At 40.1% G+C, this 25,960-nt stretch overlaps 1 protein-coding gene across 4 annotated transcripts in view; it reads left to right on the top strand.

The window, feature by feature from the left end:
• Positions 1-25,960, top strand: part of LOC121952593 (protein turtle homolog B-like) — a 194,231-nt gene that overhangs the window by 143,487 nt on the left and 24,784 nt on the right. For 2 of the 4 annotated variants that reach the window (XM_088088353.1, XM_088088352.1), the window contains exons 14-18: positions 185-411; positions 7,149-7,233; positions 11,847-12,011; positions 13,416-13,461; positions 22,594-24,231. In XM_088088353.1, the coding sequence (XP_087944479.1) occupies positions 185-411; positions 7,149-7,233; positions 11,847-12,011; positions 13,416-13,461; positions 22,594-24,231 (2,161 nt within the window). Of the gene's footprint in view, positions 1-184; positions 412-7,148; positions 7,234-11,846; positions 12,012-13,415; positions 13,462-16,883; positions 16,971-22,593; positions 24,232-25,262; positions 25,309-25,960 lie in introns of all 4 variants that reach the window. The other 2 variants (XM_042499364.2, XM_088088354.1) reach the window with 2 other exon arrangements.

Below are 25,960 nucleotides of genomic sequence, written 5' to 3'. Positions count from 1 at the left end.
AAGTCATGGGAATGTGAATTTTATCTATATGTCAGAGATGCATTTGGCATATAAGCTTCATCACATTTATTCTAGTTCTGCAACATGTCAGTGTCAAAGTGTGACGGGGGACTGAATCATGCTGGTGGAACTGTTTACTGAATTTATAACTGAGTCACTCATACAAATATTCTCAACCTTTCAGTATTTCCTATAAGTACCCCTGAACCATTGGTGCTGCTTACCCCACCACGGTGCCTCACAGCCAATCGCACGCAGCAGGGAGTCCTGCTCACCTGGATCCCGCCTGCCAATCATACAGCACCTATCCAGCATTATATCATGGAGTTCCGCCTGGGGGAACGCTGGGAGAGTTTGGATGACAGCATTCCTGCTGGGGAGACGGAGCTGCTGGCCCGAGACCTCATCCAGGTAAGTGAGAGGACACACACTGTGGACTTTACACACAGTCTTAGACAAGACAAGACCTCCATCTGACAGTTCTAAATAGAGGTTTGGGACATAGTGAATTTTGATTTTTTGATTTCATTTAATTTGATTTGAATTTGATTTGATTTGATTTGATTTGATTTCGACAGTGAAATGATTATACAAACAAGCAGATAGACAAAATATATTTAATCACACCCCCTCTCCATAAGTAATTAAGTAATTGAATTTTAATTAACTAGCTTCCATGTGTGTACACTTACACCTAATTAACTAAGCATATATGCATACACCAACATACCCAAAATCATAGCTACATTTTTAAAAAAGAGATAAATCAGGAAGAAATAAATATTAAATAACCAAATAAATTATCAGTAACCCCTGTAAACAGCTGGTGATTGTCAAACCCCCCCTTTATCCCTGTACCTCCTGAAAATCATGTTTTTATGCAATATTTTTAAATTATTTAAACCCTCTCATTTCGGCAAAATTTTATAGATTTCTCTATTCTACTGGTTAACAGTAGGAGGTCTGGACTTAATCCATTCAAACAGAATGCATCTTCTGCTCATAACAGAAGTTTGTTCAAAAGTTTTTGCTGAAAACTTAACAGAGAGAGCCTCTCTCCTGAAGGATTTAACAGAAACAAACCAGGATTTATCTGTGAGTTCTTACAAAAATTTAGTGGATTTCCTGTGTGACTCTTTCCCAAAATTTGAATATCAAAGGGAAGCTCCAAATGCAGTGTATGTACAACTTGACCTCTTTCTTGCTCTTTACACAAAGAGGAGAGATCCCAGGATAGAAAGTGTTAGGGGACTGGGGGGGTGCATTGCAATCTGTGAAGAATCCTGTACTGACTTTCCTTTAGCCTTTTACACAGAAAGACTTTGCCTTGGACTTCATTTTAAATCCATATTGCAACCTCAACCTGTAGCAACTTTTTGGCCACTTGGGGGCAGCATAAACAAGTTGTGAACACAGCATCAACATATCAACTTTTAAGTGATATGGTGATTTTGTGAGCCAGCAGTTGCTTGTTTTCACCTGTAGTCACAGAGCAACACACATGACCATGAGTCATGGAGTCATGGAGTCATGACCACCTGATGATATATGGAAGCCCAGTGTCCACTCTCTTTTCATTTGGTTTTGGTCTCCACCACCTCCTGAGTCGTCTTTGTAGCCTCTCTGTAGCTTCTTAGTGCTAAACTAGCAAGTGGCTAACTGTGTCAGTGTGCTGTTTGGAGTGTTCGTTCACCAACATTATTCATCAATAACCTTTTTTTCCGTGACAAAAACGGGACATTGACAAGCTAAAAATAGATCTTGATAAGTAAGCATAGGTTGTTTGCACATGACGTCACGTCACTGTGAAGAACTGCAGAGGGGGGGCAGAAAGTGATTTCTGCATGGAATATGCAGACTTTTTGTGCTGTTTATGGCTGTGGAAAAAAACAAGAACTAATTTTGTCTCTCAAAAGCCGTGCCACATAAAGGCAAGAAGTTTTTAAAAAATCACTGAGAAACGACGGCAGACATGGATGAAAAACCTCTGTCTAAAGTCTGGAGGAGTGGAGTTAGACAGCGCTCCGGTATGTTTTGTATGTCAGGTTTTCAGTGGTTTTTGTAAAAGAAAAAGGTAAAAAATAGGAGCTACAGTTAGCCAGCTAGCGAATAGCCTGATGTTGGTGCTCCATCCAACCATGTAAAGTTACTTTACATGAAAATGGCAATATTAAAAGGCAGTGATTTTCAAGCAAATATACTCTTCCGGGCAGTCATTTAATTCTGCTTTCGATCCGATATTGTTGATCCAGCCACGCACGAAAAAAGTTAAACACCTTAAGACTTTAATATGCAATAGGTCTGCAGGACAAAGTCATTTGTGATTTGGATCACCTCCACGCCAGGCAAATTGGTCAACCCGTGGGAAAATCACTTTTTCGTAAAGTGTAGGGATCATATTCAGTGTGTCTGGAAAATTTCTGATGATAGCTGCTGCATGCAGGTCCATCTAAGGCTTTAAGGATTTCACTGTCCTCCATTCCCAACCGGCATTCTTCAATTCCATCTGACTTTTGTGCGTCATCAGGATCGCGTGACTGCAAACAAGCTGTTGCCAAATTTGGGGGTTTAGTCACTCTTTAATACCTGACCAAAGCTCAGTGCTGAGGCTGTGTTCAGACTGCAGGCTAAGTTCATTTATTTTTACTCTTAATGTTCTAAAGTATCCAGATCAGACTCTCAATATGTATAATAAAGTGCTGCCATAGCCACCTTGGTCGTCATAGTAACAATGCAGGTATGCACATGCTGAAGAGGCTCACTTTCTGATAATCTTTCTGTGTTTTACATCCTGCCATTTCTTGTTCCTATTCTTATATATTTTGTCTAAGGTGCAGAATACACTTATGCTTTTACTTGTGCAGGTCTGCAAGGTATTTGCACTGAGCACCCAAAACTGAGAGAACAGCAGCTGAACATGTAGTTGCAATGCAACACACTGTCAACATGAATAATGAATACAGTATGCTTTTTTTAGATGACAGCAAAGGGAAATCAATATATCTTTACTGATTTATGATTTCTGACACAATACTTCTTTTTCAGTATTCCACATCTTCGCTTATGTTGGCTAATTCTCCCGCTGTGGCATGTTGGAGCGTCTTTCTTTAATCTAAGTGCCACTGTCAGCTCCATGCAGATGCTTTTATCTCTCTTCCCAATGCACAGCAAACACCCACACACACTTCTCTCCAACTCTCTCTATACACACCATGCATCCAGCTTGTATAACTTTTTTGCGGCACATTTCTCGCTGCATCTGAGGTCATTTGACCAGGAGGGATGCTCTGTGCGGCTATCTGCACAGATGTGGTGGTAGTGGGATGTTTGGAATGACACATTTCTCCAAATCCTCAATCTTCTCTGACAGCATAAGAACATGTGAGACAACTCAGTCCACTGCATATTTATTTCAAGTTTTCTGAGTGTTACGTCAACAGTTCAGAAAAGCTCAAGATGTTACACCTTGCTGAAGTGTCCTTGAGCAAGATACTGACTGGATCTGTCCCAGCTCCACAGCAGCTGACCCTGCACCAACAGAATGACACACATTCTAAAAGGCTCTTCACCCTGACCTAGTCATACATCATTTATCCATTTTAAGACACATTAATCATCAATAGTAAGAGTCACGTCATCAGTGCATCGCTCTCATTCATTCTCCTCATGTTTTTTTTAAATAGTATAACTTGATCCTCCTTATACATATTATCTCATCCCCACACAACCTGTTGATATGATTGTTTCATATTGACTGTAACCCTTTGAAACCAAGGCAAATTAGCTTGATTTCTTTCAAAGTCATGGAAAGAAGGCGAGGAGCAAATTACCCAAAATTAACAAGAAATTAGCACACCAAAAAAAGTACAAGAAAATTACTTAAAAATTGGCAAAATAAAAACCCCACACCAACAAAAATAACAACCAAACAGAAAACAAAATTGGAAAGTAAAATCATCAAACAGCAAAAACAAGGAACTGACCTGAAATTTAAAATTCAGTTCAGTTCTGTAAAATAATTTTGAATATGTAATTATGTTAATTGGACTTTTTCCCTAGCGTTTTTTTCTTCATATTTTTCTTAATCTACTAATGTCTTGCAATACGTGGGAAATTTCATGCCAAGTGACTCATTGCCTTTTTCAAGAAAACTCAAGAAAACTGATGTTGATCCAGGTTTCAAAGGGTTAAAACAATTTGACACACCACAAAAAGCTTCCATTTCGTTTGGGTTACATCATTCTGCTGCCTATTTTACATCAGTCAGTTATATCATTGAAACTTTTCTTAATTTGGTGTCAATTTTTGAGTATCTATTTCAAATTTCTGTTAATAAAAACTTATGTTTATGGATGAAGTCAACACGGAGTCACCCATTGGTTTGTGGGCTGCTTTTTTGAAGCCTCGAACTTGGCAGTTTGGCCATCACCATCTTGGTATTTTGAAATCAGAGGTGATCATATTTGGACGAGGGGTTGGAGCTGTGAAGCAACAAGGGGCGGATCTGACTTAGACTGCAGCAGCGCTTTGTACATAGCCGGTTAGTCAAGGCCGTACTTTCCCCTAGAGGTGAAGTGTGTAAAACTTCGGGGGTTTTAGTGGCGTGTTGTGGAGAATTAAATTTCTACCAACTAGAATTCCTTCAGTTGTCATTATTCAGGAGGTTTTCAATGTTAGCCAAATTATCTACAAAGGTTTCTTCCTCTCCAAAACAAACAGACCCAGTGATTTAAACTGATCAAAGAACAAAAAAGCTTAAAAATCAACATATTTCTGATGCACTTTGGTTTCTTTCTGTGGGCAGCTTGTCCAACATGTGCTAATGTAGGAACACCAAGATCAAGGTGTTTAGGAGATTTTCACTGGAAGCTGAATTATCCACAAAGGTCACCTCCTGCCCAAAACAAACAAATCTGGTGATTTAAACCTCTTCTTATAAAAATTCACACCCAGTGTAATTGTCAACAGTGTTTAAATTAGTTATACAGACCAATTTGTTTTTCTACCAGGCTGTGAACATGTTTATGTCTGCTGTAAAGTCATTTTAACAATGGGGGTCTTTGGGGATTGGCTCCATTTTCACATTAGAGGAAGTGCATTTTTTGGCACTTTGGCTTTGGCTTCATTTTTCAGTCTTGAAGGTTGCTGCTTGGTCAATCTCTGGAAATGCTGGATCTTACTTTCCCATCATGCAGCTCGTTAGACCCCTTCTGACACAATTAGTGAATTCCTTCAACAAAGTGAGGAAGACTAAAACGCAGACAAATACAGCCTGACAAGTAAGTAGAATAAAAGGAAATGTACTCAAGGCAAGCCAGGAACAGGCTTACAGGTTGGCAACATGACGGCAGTCTGAGCAGTCAACTAATCCAAGCAGTGCAGGTCAGAGGGGCGGGTCAGGAACAGGTCACAGGTGGCAGGTGATTGAGAGAGTCAGGTGACTGGGATAGGTGGGGAAATCTGAGGGCATCTGGTGGATGAGACTGTGACTGTTAATGCAGGGGGCTGGGGAAGTGAGAATGAAGGGTTCAAATCCAAGACTGATGACATCATTCAGTGTGTTTCCATGCACAGTGAAATGGAGCTACCTTTCCCTCGAGGGAAAATAATAATAAAATAATAATTTTCTATGCCCACTGGCGCCCTCGCTTAGTGTTTTCTGTCTAGAAAAAAATATGTATATTAACATTACAAATAAATAAACAGTGACATGTTCCTAAATTATGTGTGAGCACGTGATGTCTCGTTATTGGGTGCGGAGGTGCGGGTTAGGGTTAGGGCGCCTAGGGCTCCAAATTGGGTAAAGCCGGCCCTGGGTGGAGATATGCCCCCTTTCAGCTCATTGCAATGGGACCTTCTTCCTGTTGTCCTATTATGTTACAAACCAAACAATTGAATGGGTTTTATGTTGAATGGTAAAAACATGCATAACTCTTCTCGTTGCTGTACATTTTGTACGTACTCTAGACTTTACTTTTTACCTTTGTCTTTTTTTTTTCTTCTCTTCTTTTGTATTTCTTGGCTTTCTTTATGAATTTATGCTGTTTGACTTCCAGGGCAAAGCCTGGCGCAGGGACTATGGAGCATGCGCAAAACACTTGGGCCTGTTCAGGTCTGGTTTAGGCACGAAAGAGCGAATTGACCCCCAAATGCATCTCTAGGTGCGTTAGTCCGACTTCACGGAATTGGACTTTGTAAGGTTTTAGTCGCACTAACATGTTAACAGGTATCGCTACAGTTCAGTTTTATTCAGACTGACAGAATGATTCGACTTTTTTAACATCATGTACACATATGGACTATGAAATCAGGAGTGTGGCTAGGGGCCCTTTCAAGAGATACTTTGATGAATTTAAACCAATGTGGGTAGCATGTGTCAATGAACTGTGTTCCCTTCATCTAATCCACTACCCCACCCAGAGACTCCACCAGCTGATGCAAAACGTCATTGTTTCAGAGAAAAGAAGCGGACCAAGTGACAGACCCACCCCTCTCTCTTTCAAATTCTGACCAAAATCTAATCAAGCAGTAAAACTATTCAGCTCTGATCAAATATAAACCAAGATTCTGTCACTGCGTTGTTTATTTCTCACCTCAAATGTTTTCAGAAGCATGTTTTAGCTTACTGTAATACAAGATTGTTTGTTACCAGCCAACTGCCATTGTGTCAAACGTAAGGAGTTTGCATGATGTCACCCTCTGATAGAGGCATTTTTGGTCTAGTGTGTTGCATTGCATTCTGGTAGTTGTAGGTTTTGTACTTTTTGAGCAAAAGCATCCTTTTCTCTGCTTTCTCTGGTCATGTAGCACTAACTTTATCTGTGTCTTTCTACTGCAGAGACAGCCAAATTTTATGTGAGGACCCTCTTTATATTGGTGAAATACTTCTTCAATTAAAACATCAGAATCATGCAAATTTTAGTTTTCAGTACCTGACTTCTCAGTTACTTTTTTTCATTTTAGGACTGATGATCATTTTTGGGTTGTTTTGACACTAAATGGTAACTGTCAATGGCCAAGTTGCACTATTCATTTCCCAAGCCTTGTATGCTCAGCAGGCTGTTCTCTGGGGACAAAGTGAATCCTACAGCCTGTTTGAATTATTTGAGTTGAACTTCTGACTGTAAATCTCTCTGTTCTTACTGTAGGAGGCTTGGTACGAGTTCCGTGTCATGGCCGTCATGGATGAAATGATCAGCGAGCCTAGTAATGTCGTGGGAGTGTCCAGCACAGGTGAGCCATTACATCACACAATGCATGATAATTTCACCTGTGGTCATCCTTTGCAAAATGTGACCATAAACAGTATGTGTGCATGTGAAATGAATGAGAGGCTGAGAGAAGAAGCTTCGTTCACCGCCTTGAATTCCGAGCAGCTTCTCTTGTCGATGCTGGGATTCAACCCAACAACCTGTGGCAGGAACCTGCCTCTCTCACCTCAGGCGATCTCAACAGTTCAGGGCTGGAGATGTATTGCACACGCAGCAACTCCAACTTTACATTTTGCCCACTCAGCACTATTAAATTTAAGCTCTCTTCACATGCACACTCCTTTGTAGCATCCTGAAAAGTATGACATCATCGCTCTGCCTGTCTCCAATGGATTGCATCGCGTTGCTTTGTGCTAAAAAGAGGAGTCATTAAAGGCTGTCTTGTCTTTGGTTGTAGCACTCAAAGTCTATTTCAAATCTAAAATGAAACCCCTTAAAATGTGATGTCACTCCCCTACAGAGGTCAATGGGTGCACATCATTTGGTAAAAACGGCTGTTGGGAACATTTATAGAGATTCAGGATCTGTGGAAGTACTCTGCTGCCCCCTGTTGATGATGGAGAGCTGTGCAGTGTGGTGATCAGAGGCTCATGTCTCTGATGATGTGGTGTTCATATGACTGCTGTTTCTGAACGTAATGTCAATCAGCAACATGTTTTAGACATGATGTGGGTACACTCTGTCCTCCCAAAGATAGCAGTGGCTGATCAATAGTTATTTCAAGTACCAACAGTGCTGAGGGGACAACACTCTGCATTTTGCTGCATCATGCTTTACTGCAGCACAGAAAGCACTCTAATAAGTTCATAACAAAGGTTGACACATTACCCCCCGGTCCTTATTGTATGATGCATTAGCATGAAGGCCACAGAAACAACTCCAGCATTATATACTGAGGACACTTGTAAAGGGTTAAAGAACCAAAGGAGCTGATCAGCACATTATCATCTCTAGTGCATTGGCTGCATTTTCATTATAGTGATGATATTGTTAATGCACAACTGCTCCGGTCGTATTAACTCCAGCTTTGATGCATCTCTGAGTGTCACAAGCTGAAGAGTGCAGTCAGTCATGTTGATGGTTGATGTTGATGTGCTTCAGAAAATAGGAAGACATGCCGCACTACAATCTAGTATAAAGTGCGGAATATACTCCGGCATTCTGACCTGCAGAGCCAGCAGAGGTGGATGAAGGACCTGAAAGCCACACTTGAGTAAAAGTACAGATTACTCACCAGCAAATGACTTTGGTAGAGGTGAAAGTCACCTATTAGAGTATTACTTGAGTAAAAGTATCTGATATTTGCTGTACTTAAGTATCAAAATTAATTTAATGATATTAAATATTGGAACCTTATCCGTTACCGTTACGTACCCCACCTTAAAAATTAAGCATACATTACACTTGGAAAATTTTTTTTTTTTTTTTACAACTTAAAGGATTTTAAGAACAAAATCTGTGAAAAAGTATACATTTATTTAGGAAATGTAGTGAAGTAGAAATTAAAGTTGACAGAAATATAAAATTCAACTTAAGTACAGATACTCCCATAAATACTTAAGTACATACACCACAAACACAGCAAAACAAACAAGCATAACATGATAGTCATAGAGATTCAGATATTAACATTTTAAAGTTAGTGTCACTTTAATTAATTTGATTAATTTAATTGGTGTTGTAGGGGGAATCAGTGAAGGAAAAAGGGGCGAGAAAATATGGTGAAAAATAAAAAGAAATACTTAACAAAAAAACAAATGATAAAATAAATAAATAAGAGTCAGCTATTGTATGGGGGTATGTATGTATGTGTGTGTACATACAGTATGTGAATATATATGTTTGTTTGTTTATATATATATATATATATATATATATATATATTTATATATGAGTGTGTGTGTGTGTGTGTGTGTTTATGTATGCATGTATATGGTTTGTGTTAGATGGGTGGATGGGTGATGTTGATGAATGGAGCCAAACATCTGTGAAATTGAGTGTATTTGGTTGTTTTTTAACCCTTTGAAACCTGGAGCAACATCACTTTTCTCGTGCTGCTTTCAGACACCTTTTATATGTATTTAAACCTTTGAACCCTGAAGGAATTGGTGCAGTTAGAAAAAAAAAAGGGAAACGGGCAGAAGCAAACTGGTAAGAAATGCTCCAAATATTTCAAAAGCTAGGGGAAAAACAAACAAACAAAAAAGTGGGGGAAAAAATACAACTATGTTGGGGTGCCCAACAATCAGCTTTCACAAGACCACAGACTGACAGAGACAATGTTAGGAGGGCAAGTTTGTGGTGAGTGAATTAATAGCTAAGAAGCTGAAACCTAATGCAGATGGAGTTTGTTAAGGAGTGCCTTGAGAGTTTATGAAGGAGTGTAATTTACTTGTAATAATCGTGAAACTGTAATAACTGTGGTTTTTCACACTAACAAAATCTATAATCATTGCATCATATGTGTTCATAAATTTAGAATGGTCCTCGAGGACTTAAAAAAAAATTAAATGGCCCTTAATAGGAAAAAGGTTCCCCACCCCTGCAATATAGTAAGATTTTTTTTTTATGGATTGTTAGGCAGACTATGGCTTGTTAACGTCAGTTAACATCTGAACCATAAACTGTATATAAAGATGGACAACATCTTACCCCCACAATGCTCAAGTAAGGTTCAAATATCCATGATATAGGCATTGCCATCTTGCAAGGGGAGTTCCCATCAAACACACGTTTTAATAACTCATTAAAACTGAACTTATCATAAAAAGGATCACTTGAACAAACATCAGGGTAATGAGAACTGCCTTCAGTGACAGAAACCATCTTTGGGAAGAATTTATTTGGTGTGTACTTTGAGTTTTAAGTTTGGCCTATGTCCATTCACTAACACGGAGGGGTGGGCCTTATGGCCTATACTGCAGACAGACACCAGGGGGTGATCCAGATGGAAAATTTACACTTTGGTGGAGCTGTCATGCCACCCTTCTCTGTATACAGTCTATACTCTGAACTCAAGTTATGCTGCATTCATGTGATGTCAAAATAATCAGAGTGAAGACTTCCCCACTGGAGAAAATTCACATGAATGACCCCTCATGTTGGAAAAACAACTAGGAGATTATTTACCTTTACACTCCTAATTGTCTTTTATAACACAAGTTGCTGACTTGACATCATAAATGCAAACAAGGAGGGCAGAAGTAAATGTTTGGTCAATGGTATAAAAGTTTTTTATTAATTCACATATTAAATATACATTTTTAATCTCATTAAGTGTAATATGGTATTAATGTTAGCTGTCTTCCGTGTAGAGTGACTTAGATTAATTACAAACCTTTTTTTAACATGAACTTTGGTTAAGTCAGGTAAAGCTATTTTTAGTTATGTTTTACCGGTCTCGGGGCCAAAATCACTTACATAAAGCTTCAAACTGTTCTCAACACACTCTTAGCATTAAAACGCAACCCATCTTCTTTTTAACTACCATGTTGTTCCGACATTACGACCTCAAAGCATATAGGCACAACAAAGTTGGAAGAACTTCCCAACTCAGAAGCTCCGACCTTCTGACACCACATGAACACAGCATTAAACCTCAGTTTAAAACCTGCAGTGCATACTGGTAGTTGTAGGTTTTCTACCTCTTGAGTGAATGCTTGTGCCACAGTCCCATTTCTCTTTTTTCTATGGTCATGTAGAACTAATTTCAAAAGTATTTGCATCTTTCTACTGCAGAGACAGCGTAGTTTTATGAAAAGACCATCTTTCCAGCAGTGAAATATGTCTTTCAGCAGGGTTTACTTGTACGTTGTGAGTGAAACATCATTTGGCTCTATAGCTTTCTACACTGTAACTTCTGAAAGTTGATAATCTGGGAAACAAGTTTACATTCTGCCAAGTCATCACAGCATATACCCTGTAGAGATGCCCGTTCTGAAGACACATGCAGAAGTAAAGGTCAGCTGCTGCATATATGAATCTCATAGGCAGGACATTTCCCTTCACAGGGCCTTCAAAGGCTCCTTTGCAGGAACCTACAAATTATTGCATGAGGTGTTTCTTTTATTGCCAGGGTGGCTGGCAAAAAGACAAAGGAGCTTATCTGTATACACCCTAAAATTATCAGAACACCCAGATTCAGGTTCTCATATAGTTAAATAGCTGCCTTATCAGACTGCAGTATTCTGGCAGAGGACAGTGTGCTCTTTTTCAGTGGCTATACGTCTGCGTGGTAATCTCATAGTAAATATCACCCGCTATTTCAGAGCCAAAAAATGAAAGTTGACATTAGCATTAATGTTGAGAAGTGCCACATCAGAAGTCTAGTGAGCCAAGCAACGTTTTACATTTGTTACTGTATTCTGTTTGCTACCTTTACCAAATGTGACTCAATTACTCAATTAATGTGTCACCTCCTCCACCTCTGGCTCTTCCACGTCTGTGCTGACACATGTCCAACTGCAAGCTGTCTATCATATCTCTCTTTTTTTATTTTTATCTTTCTTGCATTGCTGCTACACTGTGACTTCGACCCAGCTTTCAATCGCTGACTTTTTCCTCCTCACACCACAGACTTCTTCCCTCCTCCAGAGCTGGTGGAGGAGCGTGGACTGGCACGGCCTGTGGTGGCTGGCATTGTGGCCACTATCTGTTTCCTGGCAGCAGCTGTGCTGTTCAGCACCATGGCCGCCTGCTTCGTCAACAAGCAGCGCAGGAGGAAGCTGAAGAGGAAACGAGGTGAGGGAAAAGTCCTGCTCATGTACAGCTATCTTCACAGTCCCTTTAAAAAAGGCCTTTAAATATATCACAAATAATACAAAGAGATGTATGGTCCGCGCTCCACAGCAGGAATACACAACATGCTTTGCTGGGGGGCCACTTTAGCAAAATGACAGGAGGCCAGGAGCCAGTCGCAGCAGCTCCATACATGTTTCTAGGAATCAAGGACATTCCTAGGATTTTAGCATGTTTCAATGACTTTAGGATGTCTCTAAGATTTAAGAATGTTTCTGAGGTTTGAGCACATTTCTAGGATTTTAGGACATTTCTAGGATTTAATTATGTTTAGAATGTTTCTAAGATTTTAGAATGTTTCTAGAAATTTAGCGTGTTTCTAGGACTTTCAGACATTTCTAGGAACACATTTCTATGATTTTAGGACATTTCTAGGGCATTTGGGGACAATTCTAGGATTTTAGGATGTTTCTAGGAATTTGAGACATTAAGGGCTTAGTTAGGACCTCTGGCACTTTTTCTGATAAACATCTGTTTTGACGCTGTTTTATGCACTTGTCTTGCCTTATGTATACAGAAAGTACAAAAACGGTTCTCAGTGTGAATCACTTTATTTTTATTGTGAGTCAGAAAATGGGCTGTAAGTTGAATTTCACTGTTCTACAGAATACATTTATGTATATGTTTATTATTATTTATTATACATATATCATGTAAAACTTAACTGTGATGCATTTACTACACATTATACCTAAGTTGTACTTGATTCACATGCTTGAAGTGCAGTCTCATGCTGCTTTATCTGACTCCTCATATACTCTCAGCTTTAGCTGCATTTTCAAACAGGAATTATCAGGATCATTGTTTGAATTAGAATGTAAGCTAAAATTGGCTCAAAGACACTTTATAAAGCAGACATGGCAATAGTCAGTGGTTATATTTTAGACTTTTTTCTATTTTCCATTTGACTGTTAAGCTCTTACTCTCTTTCAAACCGTGCTTGAGGCTCAGCAGCAGCACTAATTTCATCTTTAGGAAATAACGTTTTTAATAAACTTTCATGTACATGTCTTGGATCAGTGCTGCTTATCATGGATACCAAACATAACAAATATTTTCCACACCATGAATATGAGCTTCAGGGACACTGGGGCTTGCTTGAAAATGAAGTTTATCGCTGAATGTAAAAACAGTCAATTTGCCTCCTTCTGTTGACCTTGTATGCATTACACTGCCTCTAACTGCCTCTATTTTAACTTATCATAAACTGCTTTATTTGAGTTGTTCTGAAACGAAAGACAGACAGCTCTGCAGTAATTATCATTCAAACACATTTAAAACATGTATAGGTATAAACTGATGTTAAATGGCACTAATGGTCTTGTATTTCTCTCTCCCATTTTCCAGACCCCCCTCTCTCCATAACCCACTGCAGAAAAAGCATGGAAACTCCGTAAGTAATCCCCATGTGACACACAACACTGTTTCACTACTGCACTGCAAAGTAACATACAACAATCATCAAACACAGCAGTTAGGATTTATTTGGCTCACTAATCAGCAGATTAGTCATTATGTCATTATTTGGATGACAGTTTTATGTCATCCAAATAAAAAAAGTATTTAGCAAAGACTGATACTTTATTTCTGCAAAGTGAGATGTATACAGGACATTTTAAACATGGTAAGTAAAAATGCAATCGAAACAGTAAAATTATTCACATTATTTAATTATTTAGTATTCAGTTAACCCCTAGGGCTGGCTTTAATATTGCACACACTTAAATCTCCCTGCACACAAAATGCGCTTTCAAAATCAAGCTTTAAAAAAAATTACGCATTAACATTATTTTCTACTTTCAGTGAGTTATTTTTTTAACCAACAACAGTCCTAATCATATATATTAAATATGTATTAATTTTCAGAATTTGAACCCTTTAAATAGCAGAAATCACAAATTTCAAGACAAAAGCCCGGAATGACACCCAGAAATAATACAGCAAATGTTTTTGTGCTTTGATGGCTGTGGGATCAAAAATTGCAGTTTGAATGGGTTTCAATGGAGCATTTTTTTGCACTGAACAGTCTGAATGTAACTATTTAGTTTCCACAGTGTATTTTAGACATATTGTAGGAGCTGAGCTGGAAATTCACAGATAAAACAAAAACATCTAAAAAGCGCCAAACAGTTCCTAAAGGTGAAATTCACTTGACATAACAAAATGTATAATGACCAGATCTTGTGTAGTAACTTATCCCGTTGCTATTTAAATGACAACTTCACATTATTACCATTGTAGAGGTGTGTGAGTAGAGGGTGTGTGTTTGTGATCTAACAATAGTACAATCACAACATTGCAGTACACAGAAACAGTTTGAGTTGTGGTTGCAAGGATCAGACAAAGTAATGAATGTATTTAACAATGGATGATTGTATTGAAAGTGCTGGTTTATTCCAGTCAAATTTACTCACCCAAGTCTAAAAAGGATCTCACAGCCATGAGAGCTATGTTTCCATTTTACAATATATGACACCTGCTCACTGGAAAAACAAGATAACAAACACCTCATTTCAAAGCATTGCTGGAAATCCACAAAAAATGTAAAGAATTGTTTGAAAAATCTTGAAGCCCAAGTGCACTACAATGCATTAATCTTCAACTTGGCAAGGTGTGTTGACATGCACTCTAAGCAGCGCAATATTGTGACATGACATGTGACATGTGCCAGCATTCACACAAGGAAAGAATGGATCCTAATAGTGTGAGAGTTGTTGCTAGCTCACACTAATCCTAGAACTAGACAGCTTTGTGAAACAGGAGGATGAGGACTTCTTGTGGCTTTGTGAATCCAGCAGTACAGTACTGTATGTGTTGAATGGTACTGGATAATGCTGAGTTTAAGGACAGCAGAACTACAGATAACAAAAGCGGCATCACATTATTTCATGTCTCTTTATTCCTGTGCTCTTGTGTCACCCTGAAATCAATCTGATCCACCATCATATAGGACGCCTTAGGTCCCTTAAGAGACCTTTCTTCGAACAGATATCTTAACATGTCTGAGCAGGAGGAGAACAGCTGTCATCAGTGATCAGTCATTGAAAACATGCAGTAAACTCTCTAAACACTCTAGTAAGCCATGCTAGTATTGCAGCTGTATTAGACAAGTCAAAAATGTCATGCCATGAGAAAAGTCAGTTCTGTTCTGAGGAACAAGCCCCAGTTGAGTCTTTTAAGGATGGCACTCTCCTTTTTTAATTTACTGCATACCGGATGCTGTTTGGAAATGACATCTTCACAAAGTTTTATCAACTGCTGATGATCACAAAAAACACATTAACACCTGGCTGAAAAAAATCCCCAACAAATGCACAGTTTACTTATGTTTTTGTGACGTCTGTTCATATTTGTTATTTATTTACTTTTTTTTTCAAAGTATCCATAATGTATGTCATCAGTGGGAATCAGTGGTCTGAGTGCCACAGACAGAGTGAGAGATTGGGAGTAACACGTTGATTTTTGTCTTTTTTGTGGCATTGGTTGACAAGTAGAAAACCTACAGTATTTTCAGCCTCAACTCTCCAGTGTTTGTTGCTTCAGTGCAGCCTGAGTTACCTCAATAACAGTGTTTATTTTTATCTTCCTCAACTTTTTGGCAGATTGCGCTTCATTCATAAATAAACCATGTTGGCTTTTTCCTTGCAGGGTTTTTGTCGCATTTGCCGTAGAGTGTGATTGTAGTAAGCTCTGCACCGTGCTCCTCTCCTCCTCTCTCCCCAGCAGGGCACAGAAACACCGTGTGCTATAGTTGAAGGCAGAAAGCAAAACTCTTGATCGGAGCTAGAATGAAACTGGTGCTCATAAGTGCGGTACATAATGTCAATAAACAGTCCCATATTGTGTTTTTGTTTATAGTGTGTGATGTTTTCTGGCAGTCGGGGTTTAGCTGCTGCTCTTACACACACACACACACACACACACACACACACACACACACACTGTAGCTCAGAGAGACAGAGACAGCTGAGTCGAGGAGAGTTGATGAACCGTTTGCTTTGCGTTGTTATGTATTAAATTAAAAACACCTCTGTGATGGATGGCTTACAAAAAGCAAAGCATTGGATCACTCTATAAGCTAAATATAGCCGATCCTGATCAGTCAACCAATGCCTTGATGGGCCCTGAGTCCGATGTTTGAGATCTCTACTTCTCTCCAAATACAGGTTTACTGTACTTGTGTGGGTGTTTTTCAGAGTAATGTTTGTATAATGACATGCATAGGCTAATATTTTACAACTCCAAGGCTACAAGATGCTGCAGAGCCTGCTCATCAATAAGTTATATCTTACAAAATGGCTGGGGAGGATGGCTCATTTCATAAAATAAACATTTCTTTGATTTCTCCATCCTTGCTCATCTTCTACCTTCTCATGTCTTTTGAAAGAACCACAACACCATTGACATGCACGTAGAAGAATCTCTAGTGCTCTGGATCTGACGATGGGATTCGTATGGGAAAAAAAAATAGGATAAGATAGGATTTTGGCCGTGTACCAACAAATGAAATTTGTCTCAAAGTGCGGCAGTCACATCTTTACTCATATTTCTGTCCTCTCCCTTCCCTCTATGTCCTTCATGTTGATCCATTGTAGCTTTTCAAGCATTTTCTCTGATACATCTCTCTCCCAGATCTTACTCTCTCTGACTTATTAATGCCTCCTCCCCTTTCTGTCCTCTCCAACCAACTGAATAATATAAATTCTCTCATTTTCTGTTGCAGTTTCAAACTTACATCTCACACACTCTGGCAAGCTTCCTGCTAACCTCCATATTCTCCCCACCTCTTACTGTCTGATCTCCTCGCCTCTACAGGAGTCCACTTAGCCTCATTCCCAGCGTTGAACCCTACTGGGAGGGGTTGGACGCAAGCAGGTACAGGCCCCAACTTTCCAGTCCTCAGTGAGTGTGCCAGCCATTGTCCCCCGTTCTTGCACACTGTAAACACCCCATTGCACTTTGGTTCAACCTCAGCTCCTCAGACTCCCGACCTGGCTGCATGTGTCTGACCAAATGTCCCCACAAGCAATGATACTGGTCTTGGTCTTTCATTGTTGAAACATGAAGGATCTTCATCATCAGAAGAAAATCCTAGTTCAGTCCAGCATACAAGGGTTTTTAAAAAATAAAAATTTGTGATGACATGCTTCTAACATTTTGACACTTGAGGACCGCAGTAGATACTGTTCTGAGATATAATCTCAACTTTCACGTCATGACTATATTTCATAAAAAGTTCACTAAAAGGATCTTAGTGCCTCACAGCATTAAATTTTGATTATTTAAAGGAATAGTTTGCCATGTATAAAGTAAGTGTCAGGGAACAGGTAACTTAGCTCAGCGTAAAGACTGGAGCCTGAGTGAAACAAATGAGATATATACGCAATTTAGTAAGCATTTAGTCTCCCTGTTTCTAGACTTAGTGCTAAGCTAACCTAACCTTTGGCCCATGCTTTATATACAGTATACAGATACTACAGATTGGCGTGGTTTGCACACATCATGGAGCAGAAGGGCTCTACAGTGAATGAATAGAGGTAGGCCAGAACATCAGTGGTACCCATCCATAGAGCATTGGTAATATTGGTAAGGTGAGGTGCCTGCGCAGAGCCCAAAGGATACTAAAAGACAAAACCCAGCCAGCAACAGCCTGATCACTCTGCTGCTGTCCCCAGACTATCCAGCTCCTTCTCAGTCCGAAGCTGTCAAATCCCGCCACTTTGACAGTGTGTTCAACGTACGATCCAGACACCAAAAGCCACCTTTTGCGTCCTTATGATATGCCCCATCAGCTGAGAATAAGGTGGAACAGAACCGGTCGCAGTGTTATTTTACACCACTGGAAGGCACCTTCTGAAGCAGGCTGACAAGTGAACAGGTGGAGTCACTTAAGAACCCAGCCAGATGGAACCTGTTGTGTCTGCATGACATACCACAGAATGGCTTCAAGTTGAAACATTGCCAGTAACAATCTAATATAAGGAATATTGTGGGTGGGAGGGGTGTTGGTTGGAGCCAACAAATCCCAAACTTTAATGCAGGAGTCCAGTGTTTGCTTCCCGTCTGAATGTGATTGTTTTTTTTCTACGCCTTAGCATTTGCCTTCTTCCCTTTATCCTAACCATCCATGCCAGCATGTGTGTTTGTTCACAACCCGCTGTTGCTTGCCATGTGCTTTTGTCGCTTAAATCTAATCACGTGCAGTGAATCCCACCATGTGTGTTGACATCATGGTAGCAGCTACTGGAACGTAAACAGCAGACACAGAAGGATACCTAGAGCGTAATATGTAGACACAGAACTCCACTGCAAAGCAACAAGATGAGAACATGTTGGACTGTCAGAACTTTGAACTCATCGTCTGTAGTCCATTATTAAAATACTTATGCTCTTGTTATGTTGTTTTTCTCATGAAGCATAAATGGACTACAACTTGCATTTCATTGTGCAACCCTGTACTTTAGAATGACAATAAATTAACCTAGACCATCAGAGGGGTATCACATCTTATCATCTCTATGCTGTCTGGCTCAAGATCCTGTTAAGTAAGTAAAGTATAATGATAATTCATTGTATGATAAATTTGTTGAAATATAAATGAGACCAGTGCAGGTTAAGAAATAAAAACAATAATTTTAATCAAGTTTTTTTGTGGTGTATGACATTATGCACTGCATTTTACATGTAAGGCACATATATCACTGCTTTTATCAGAAAATAATATCTCAATTTTGACAAACTTCCATCCAGAGCAACCATATCATTCTTCTGATGTGCGTTCAACCACAGTACTTCACTCTGTTTGTTAAAGGAATTGTTTGAAATTTGACTTAGTTGCTAAGATAATTAAATCGAATCTACAGCCTAGCTGCTGGTTAGCATAGCTTTGCACCAAAAATAGATAGGGGTAGATAGAAATAGGGGTCAACTAGCCTAGCTCTATTAAGTTCTAAGCTAACTAGCGAACTAGTGCAGTCTTTTCATCTAACTCTCAGCAATAAAGCAAATAGTAATTATTGCTGTAATTTTAATAATACATATTATTTTAAAAGACAAACTTTTTTTTCAAAATGCATATCTGCACAACAGCTACGTGGCAGTGCCCCCCCACCCCCCGCTTTCTTTTTGACACTTCTGCATTCATCGCCTTCAGCACTAGTCCTTCCTCACCACAGCTATTGTCACCGTCCCTTTTTTCTTCTACTTGTCAATAAAACTTGTTCTGTTCAATATAAGTGTTGAAATAGTCAAACTGCATTTAGCTTAAAAATTACAACTTCAGTGCCAGCTGTTGCTCATGACAATGTGTATAAGCCCATGAAAAACACTGTCTGTACTCTTTTTTTTCATTGTTATAGTATAATGATGAGCAATTTGATGATGAATTTGAAGGACCTACATAATTAGCATCAGCAGTAGGTAGGCTAATCACTGAATCTTCACGCTGTTTAATGAGGCAGGAACTGCTGTGTTTTGTAATTTTTCTTTTTGTCATGATACGGTCAGTCTGAAGAGCCTCAGCAGTATTTATTTCTGTAACATGCTCTGAGCACATGAAGGGAAATTTAGATTAAACAGTCTGCAGCCTTTACTTTACCATTTGGGCCTCTATTCCTTTTGGTTGTTTTCACAACTTTTTAGAAAAAACAGGGACACAATAGCATAATCAGACATCTTGGCAGCCTTTTTTATACTATTTTATGGCAGTGGCAACCCCGGTGGCTTAAAAATGGCACAAATGTGAAAGTGCCAAAAACTGCAGTTCCTCTAATGTCCACTTGAGGTTGGCTTCAAAACAGAGTCAATCCTTATTGACCCCCATGATAAAATGCCTGACTTTACAACTAAAACAAACTAGTTAACAGTCTGATACAAAAACTGTTTTAGTCTCTCGAGATAATTTCTATATTCATGACAACTGTACGGGGGATGAGTTTTTATGTAACTCACATTTTTATATTTTATTAAGGCTTAAATTTCTGCATATTTAAGATCGAGTTCGCTTAAGTGACAGGCTGCGAGCCGTCGCTACAGCCAATGAGTAAGATCCACCCTCGCTCCTCCACAGCTCCCCCCTATCATCCAAATATGGTCACTTCTGGCTGCAAACAAACAAGATGCCAACAGCCAAAATGCCAAAGTGTGAATTGACAAACAAATGGATGATGTCACAGTGGCTACATCCACTATTTTACATTCTATATTTAGGTCAAGCCCAGTTTTACCATGGTGTCTAAACAATTTCATGAAGTTTCATATTAAAATATTATTGTAACGAATAGGAATGATGGCCAAATCCACAAACATTAGAGAAACTGATTATTTTAATGGATTGACGATCGATGCATTGTATGAACAGTCTTTTTATGTGAACACAGAAAAGCCAGCACATTATTAAGGCAAGCTCATGGGTTGTGATTCATGTGTTTCTGTTACTTTTTATGTATGTTAACACTGTAGTTTGTGATAAGTTGCGACTTGATATTTCAGTATTATTTGTCTCTGTATGGTTTCTCTGAGAAGCAGATGTGCTTTTCAGAGAAACCATATCTGAGTAGGCATTGCAAGAAAGAATTCTGAAATGTCTATCATCTGTAGCAGTATAATTCAGTGGCAGCTGCCTTGAAAAAATTCTACTTATTTCATGGTCATTAGAAGCACAAGCCTTGGTGATTCCCGTGATGATTGGCTATATGTTCCATGTCACACTAAATAAAGTAAATGTGGTTTAAACAACAAATCATGGTTTTCATTTACTCCCTCCTGAAAGACATGTTATAGTAGTTAAAAAATATCTCACTACATGAGAGTAGATTTTTATATATTTATATCATGTCCTTTAAAGTGTATTGTATACTGATCATATTCTCAAATACAACTTATATAACTCTGTCATCCCCCAAACTTTGGCAATCACAACTAGCTTTCATGATTAGAGTGACCTTTGACCTGGTTTTGACAGTTTTCGGCACACAGTCAGTATCACTCCAAGCTGTGATTGGTAATATTCTCACTCTGTTGTAGGTGTGCTGGATCAAAGCTTCTCCTTCCACACTTCTCTGCACAGCCATACCAGAGCGTTACATTGCTGTTAATGACAGCTACCTCAACTCTACTGCGGCAGTGTTACTCAAATTTAGTGCAGAGGCAGGCTCTTTCTTCTTTTAACATTGTCATGGATATTTTGCTTTATGGCCTTGAAGTTGAATAAGAAGTTGTTTGTCCCAAGCTTGACTCCCAGAGTGGCTTCAGACAATAATGCAGTTTACCTCCCAGCTATCCCAACATATTCACCTCGACTCTGTATGACTCTCTGCATATGCTCCAGGTCAAGTATTGAGTAATGCTCATGGCACTTGAAGCTTTCTGTTCTCCAGTTTGTATGAAATACACAGCACCGAAAAGTTCTTACTGTTTGACATGCAACCCATCTGCCACTTGTTAACTTGTTTAGTATGTGACGCAATAGGTCAAGAAGAAGGGCCAATAGCAACTAGCTGAAAGGGGGCATGTCACCACCTACTGTGATGGAGTCAGACATACTTCTGTCTGGAACAAGGGCAGTAGTTAAATTAAATGGCCTAATAATCATTTGGAGCTATAAGCTCCTCTTAACGGTGCATGGAGACGTTCTGAGTGAATCTCAAATCTAATCAGACCATTCCCACACAAAACAGAGCCCGTTTTGAGTGCTAAACACCTAAAGATTTTAATTTTTTAATGTTGCCTTTTACTCAAGGATATTTAATGTTTTACAGAAATACTTTCGATTTTAAGCTACCTTTTCAGGCTCTTAAAGTTGAAGGTCAGTTCAGAGTCAAAACAATTGAAAGGGTATTACTGTCCAAATACTTCATACTGAAGATAGCCAAAGTGAAAGGCTCTGTGTGAGTGCTAAAACCAGTTTGTGGTTTTTATTGTCTTTTTTGTAGTGTAATTGCATGGATTGAAAGTATATTCTCAGAGAGATTAAATGAGATTCACTCTGGTCCATTTTGTGTGTCATTTGGTGTGTGATATCTCCTCCATGTGTGCACCTTCCTGACTACTTGACCAAAAACAGTTCTCTTGTGTCACCAAACTTTTGCATCTACACTCTGTTAAACGTCCCTTCTCATGGAAATATATGTCCAGGTTAAGTTACCAAGTTGCTGGTATGAAGGTTTTCCCATGCTTATCTCAGCCCGTTATGATTAATGCCAGCCTTAAATATTAAGGGGAATGCAGAGACTGCTTATAAAGGAGTCATTATTCTTCCCACTGGTTACTCCATGTTCATGTTCTAGACATTGGAAGTCAGCTTAGGAAAGATGTTGCAAATGTTACACAATGAGAACCCAGGTTATTTAGCCGTGACATTTCTTTATTCTCAATTGTGCTGATTGGAAATTAGCAGATGTGTTGTCATTTTTGCTTTATTGCTGCTGGACTTGTTATTTAGCACCATCAAAAAAGCTTTGCTTAGCATCAAGTACAATATTTTAGAATGTTTAAATATTCATGTCTTCTGTATACTTTTTTGTAGATCGTCTTCGGGGAAGGTGAGCCCAGAGAGCATTCGTTCAAAGGCATCCCCGTCGGAATCATCGGAAGATAGTCATGACCAGCGTGGAAAGAAACCACCTCCAAGTCCTGGAAAGAGGGAGGAGTTGTCTTTATACAAGAAGACCAAAAGAGCAATAACAAGCAAGAAATACAGCATCTCCAAGCATGAAGCTGAAGCAACGACACCCATTGAACTCATCAGCCGAGGCCCAGATGGACGTTTTGTAATAGATCCCACTGATGCAGAAATGTCTGTTAAGCCCCGGCGAATTGAGGGCTTCCCCTTTGTGGAGGAATCAGACCTCTATCCTGAATTCCGACAGTCAGATGAAGAGAATGACGATCCCAGGCCTCTGCCACCAGTTATGGCCCCACTTCGGCCTCACCAGATTTCCCCCATCTCCAGTCAGGAATCCTACCTGCAACCTCCAGCCTACAGCCCTCGTTTCCAGAGGCCCTTCGAAGGTATGACCATCATGGAGAGCAGTCGGCTCCAGGCCACGGGGCAAATCCGAGGTTCTCTCCACCACAGGGCTTTCTATGGCTATCTAGGCCCTCCTGGAGATCATGATCCCCCACCTCCCTTTTACATGCCTGATACTAGCCCTCTCAGTTCTGTCATGTCCTCCCCTCCATACCTTGCTGAAGGTCCCTTTGGTCACCCCATGATTCCTGAAGAAATGGGGGAGGGTGATTTTCCACAATATGCTGTCCCTGGTTTCCCACTTCCTCTGACTCTCACTTCTTCCTCTCATTCTCCTGAGATTTGGCAGGGACTGGATTTCACCTTTGCAAGTCTGGAGGGGCCCCGGTTCATTTTTCCGCCGCATCACCCCTTGCACCTTCGCCACGACTCTCCCTATCCTCCTCCACCTCATGTTCTTCCCCTCAGTGCTTTCCAGCCCTCCACTCTTCCAATGCCTACCTACCCAGCTGTCCTGCCACTGGAAGCCCCAAAGAGCCACTCAAGCAAGTCTCCCAGCAAGGCCAAGCCTCGTGGCTCCCCAGCCAAGCATTTAGCTATGCAAGAGGCACATTTTGGGCAGCTAAGACACACAAGCCACGGTATGGGTGTGCCGGTTTTGCCTTACACCGATCCAATGGCCCATATTGTCCCTAGCACATTCAGTAGCCTGGACACTCGATGGTTTGAAACCACCCCTCGTTTCAGTCCCAGACAGGCTCGTAGGATGGATTCTGGCATGCATCAGGTGGTTCTCCAGCCCTCCCGACTCTCACCCCTCACCCAAAGCCCCCTTAGTTCTCATGAGGGCTCCCCAGAGATTGTAGTACGTCCCCGGCCACGTCCCAGCATTGTCCAACCTCACATACCCCCAGAGATGTCTGAGATTACCCTCCTCCCTCCTTCCACAGCCAGCTTCTCAAGGAGATCTTCCCCCTCCTCCTCACCTGCCCAAGGCCAGGGTAGCAGGAGAGCAAGTCCCAGCTACCGTTCCCACATGGCCTTTGCCACCTCTGCAACCAGCTACCCAGCTTCCCAGTCCCCGTCACCCCCCATGGAAAGCAGCAACATATTTGGGCAGATGCCATCTCAGAGGAGGACTGAGGAGGAGATCCTTCCATCTGAGCCCTCTCCACCCCAGTTGTCAGCTTCAGGGTAGGTGCATTAGGCATGCAGAGAGGGATACCATTTGAGTCATCTGCCCCAACCCATAATGCTTTGATGTGTGAAGTTGCTCTGACATTTTTGTTACTGAAGTGCTGTCTAATATCCATCAGTTTTTAAAATCATCTCTGTGGCAAAATAATTTTAAAGTTAAGTTTGTGCTTTTTTAATTTGTAACACTTGATGATTCATTTGATGAGCTCTGGAAGTTCAATTTAGTTTCAATTTGGTCAATGCTGCTTTTCATGTCAGGCATCCAGTTAGAGGTACTCACCCATTTAATCTGTGAAGCACTGTTCCAAAATGTTTACCTTAAAAAATACATTGCATTTTCTAGTTAACCAAAAGGTATACACAGTGAAACAAATTATTTATTAAATTGACAAGAAAATGCATTTGCTTCACAGATTACATTTCAGACCTTTTGGGGCTACAGTCCATCCGGATGAAAAGTACTACTTGCCAGTGCACTGTGTAATTTGTTTGGCATAAGCCCCTAAAAGCCTGGGAATTCGCAGACATCACCACAGGATCCCTGTTTTCCATCTGTATCATGCGTTATCCTGCTTTCACCTAACAGGAGGAATCCCATAATATTCATCCAATTGATTCCCCAGACAAAACAAGCACCCATTGTTATGTCTAGCTCCAAGCCTTTGAAGATGCCTTTATCATGCAGAGGGATGCTTTACGAAGAGTTCATCTTGGCAGGCCCTGCGGCCCATCCTCGGCCTTAGTAACCTGACTGCATGACCAATTCTCCCTTCCCTTCCAACCTCTCAGATTTCTTCCTACCCTACTTCCCCTTCCCTTTCTATAACCCTCCTCTCCCCAACCCCTTTTAATTATCCCCAGGACACCCCCAGGTCTGACTACCATGGAAAGGTTGTTGGGCAAAGTGTGTCACAGGGCCTGTCCGCTTCTCATGTACTGCAATGTCTCCATCATTATGAATTAGGGGCAGTGTGGTGGTTCTTGATGGCTCCTGGAGTCTTACCTGCTTTGTTTTTGATTGATCTCAGCTATCTGGGCAGCGTTGTTGTGACCAGGTCCTCTACACCGCAATAGGTAAGGGTTGGATCCATGTCTGAAAGGGGGGGGTTAGCAGGTGGGACTTTTTGATCACCTCGTCCTTTAAAGGGGAATACAAGACTTTGAGTCTTTGTTTGATTTGTTCCTTCCTTCAGTCAACATGTGTAGTTCATTTCAGTTCTTTCCTTTTTCCTTTTTCTTAAAGTGGCTATGCATTTTAAGTTCTGCAGTCTTTAGTACATTATGCATTCTGATATGCATATGCCATCTGTTAGCTAATAAATTAGGTCAGAGTTGTATCACCAACATGATTTCATGCTTGAGTGGTTTGCTAACTGACCATAATCACATGCAAAATATGAATACCTCACTACAGATAATTCTACCTCTGGTCTACACTTATGACAAAAGTTATTTTATCAGCCTCAAACCAATTTCAGTGTTTATTCAATTATTCATTGGCTTTTTTTGTTTGCTTTTCTTAAAAGTATTTTGGAAACCTCACAATATTGTGATTACTATAGTCCAATTAAATGGTTTCAAGCTTTTCTTTTCTACACCTTTAGTCTAGAGATTTAACCACACTTCAGTTTTGTCCTACGTGTCATGGGTTTGAATTCAACTAAACGTTAAATTATTGTCAACGCTCTTATAATTTTACAAATTTTTTGACATTGTGCTGTAGGTC

This window comes from Plectropomus leopardus, chromosome 15, assembly GCF_026936395.1.
Source record: "Plectropomus leopardus strain MGB_pleo_1.0 chromosome 15, ASM2693639v1, whole genome shotgun sequence".
NCBI classification, from domain to species: domain Eukaryota; kingdom Metazoa; phylum Chordata; class Actinopteri; order Perciformes; family Serranidae; genus Plectropomus; species Plectropomus leopardus.
The sequence above is the reverse complement of the archived record's forward strand: the minus strand, read 5'-3'. Positions and strand labels throughout refer to the sequence as shown.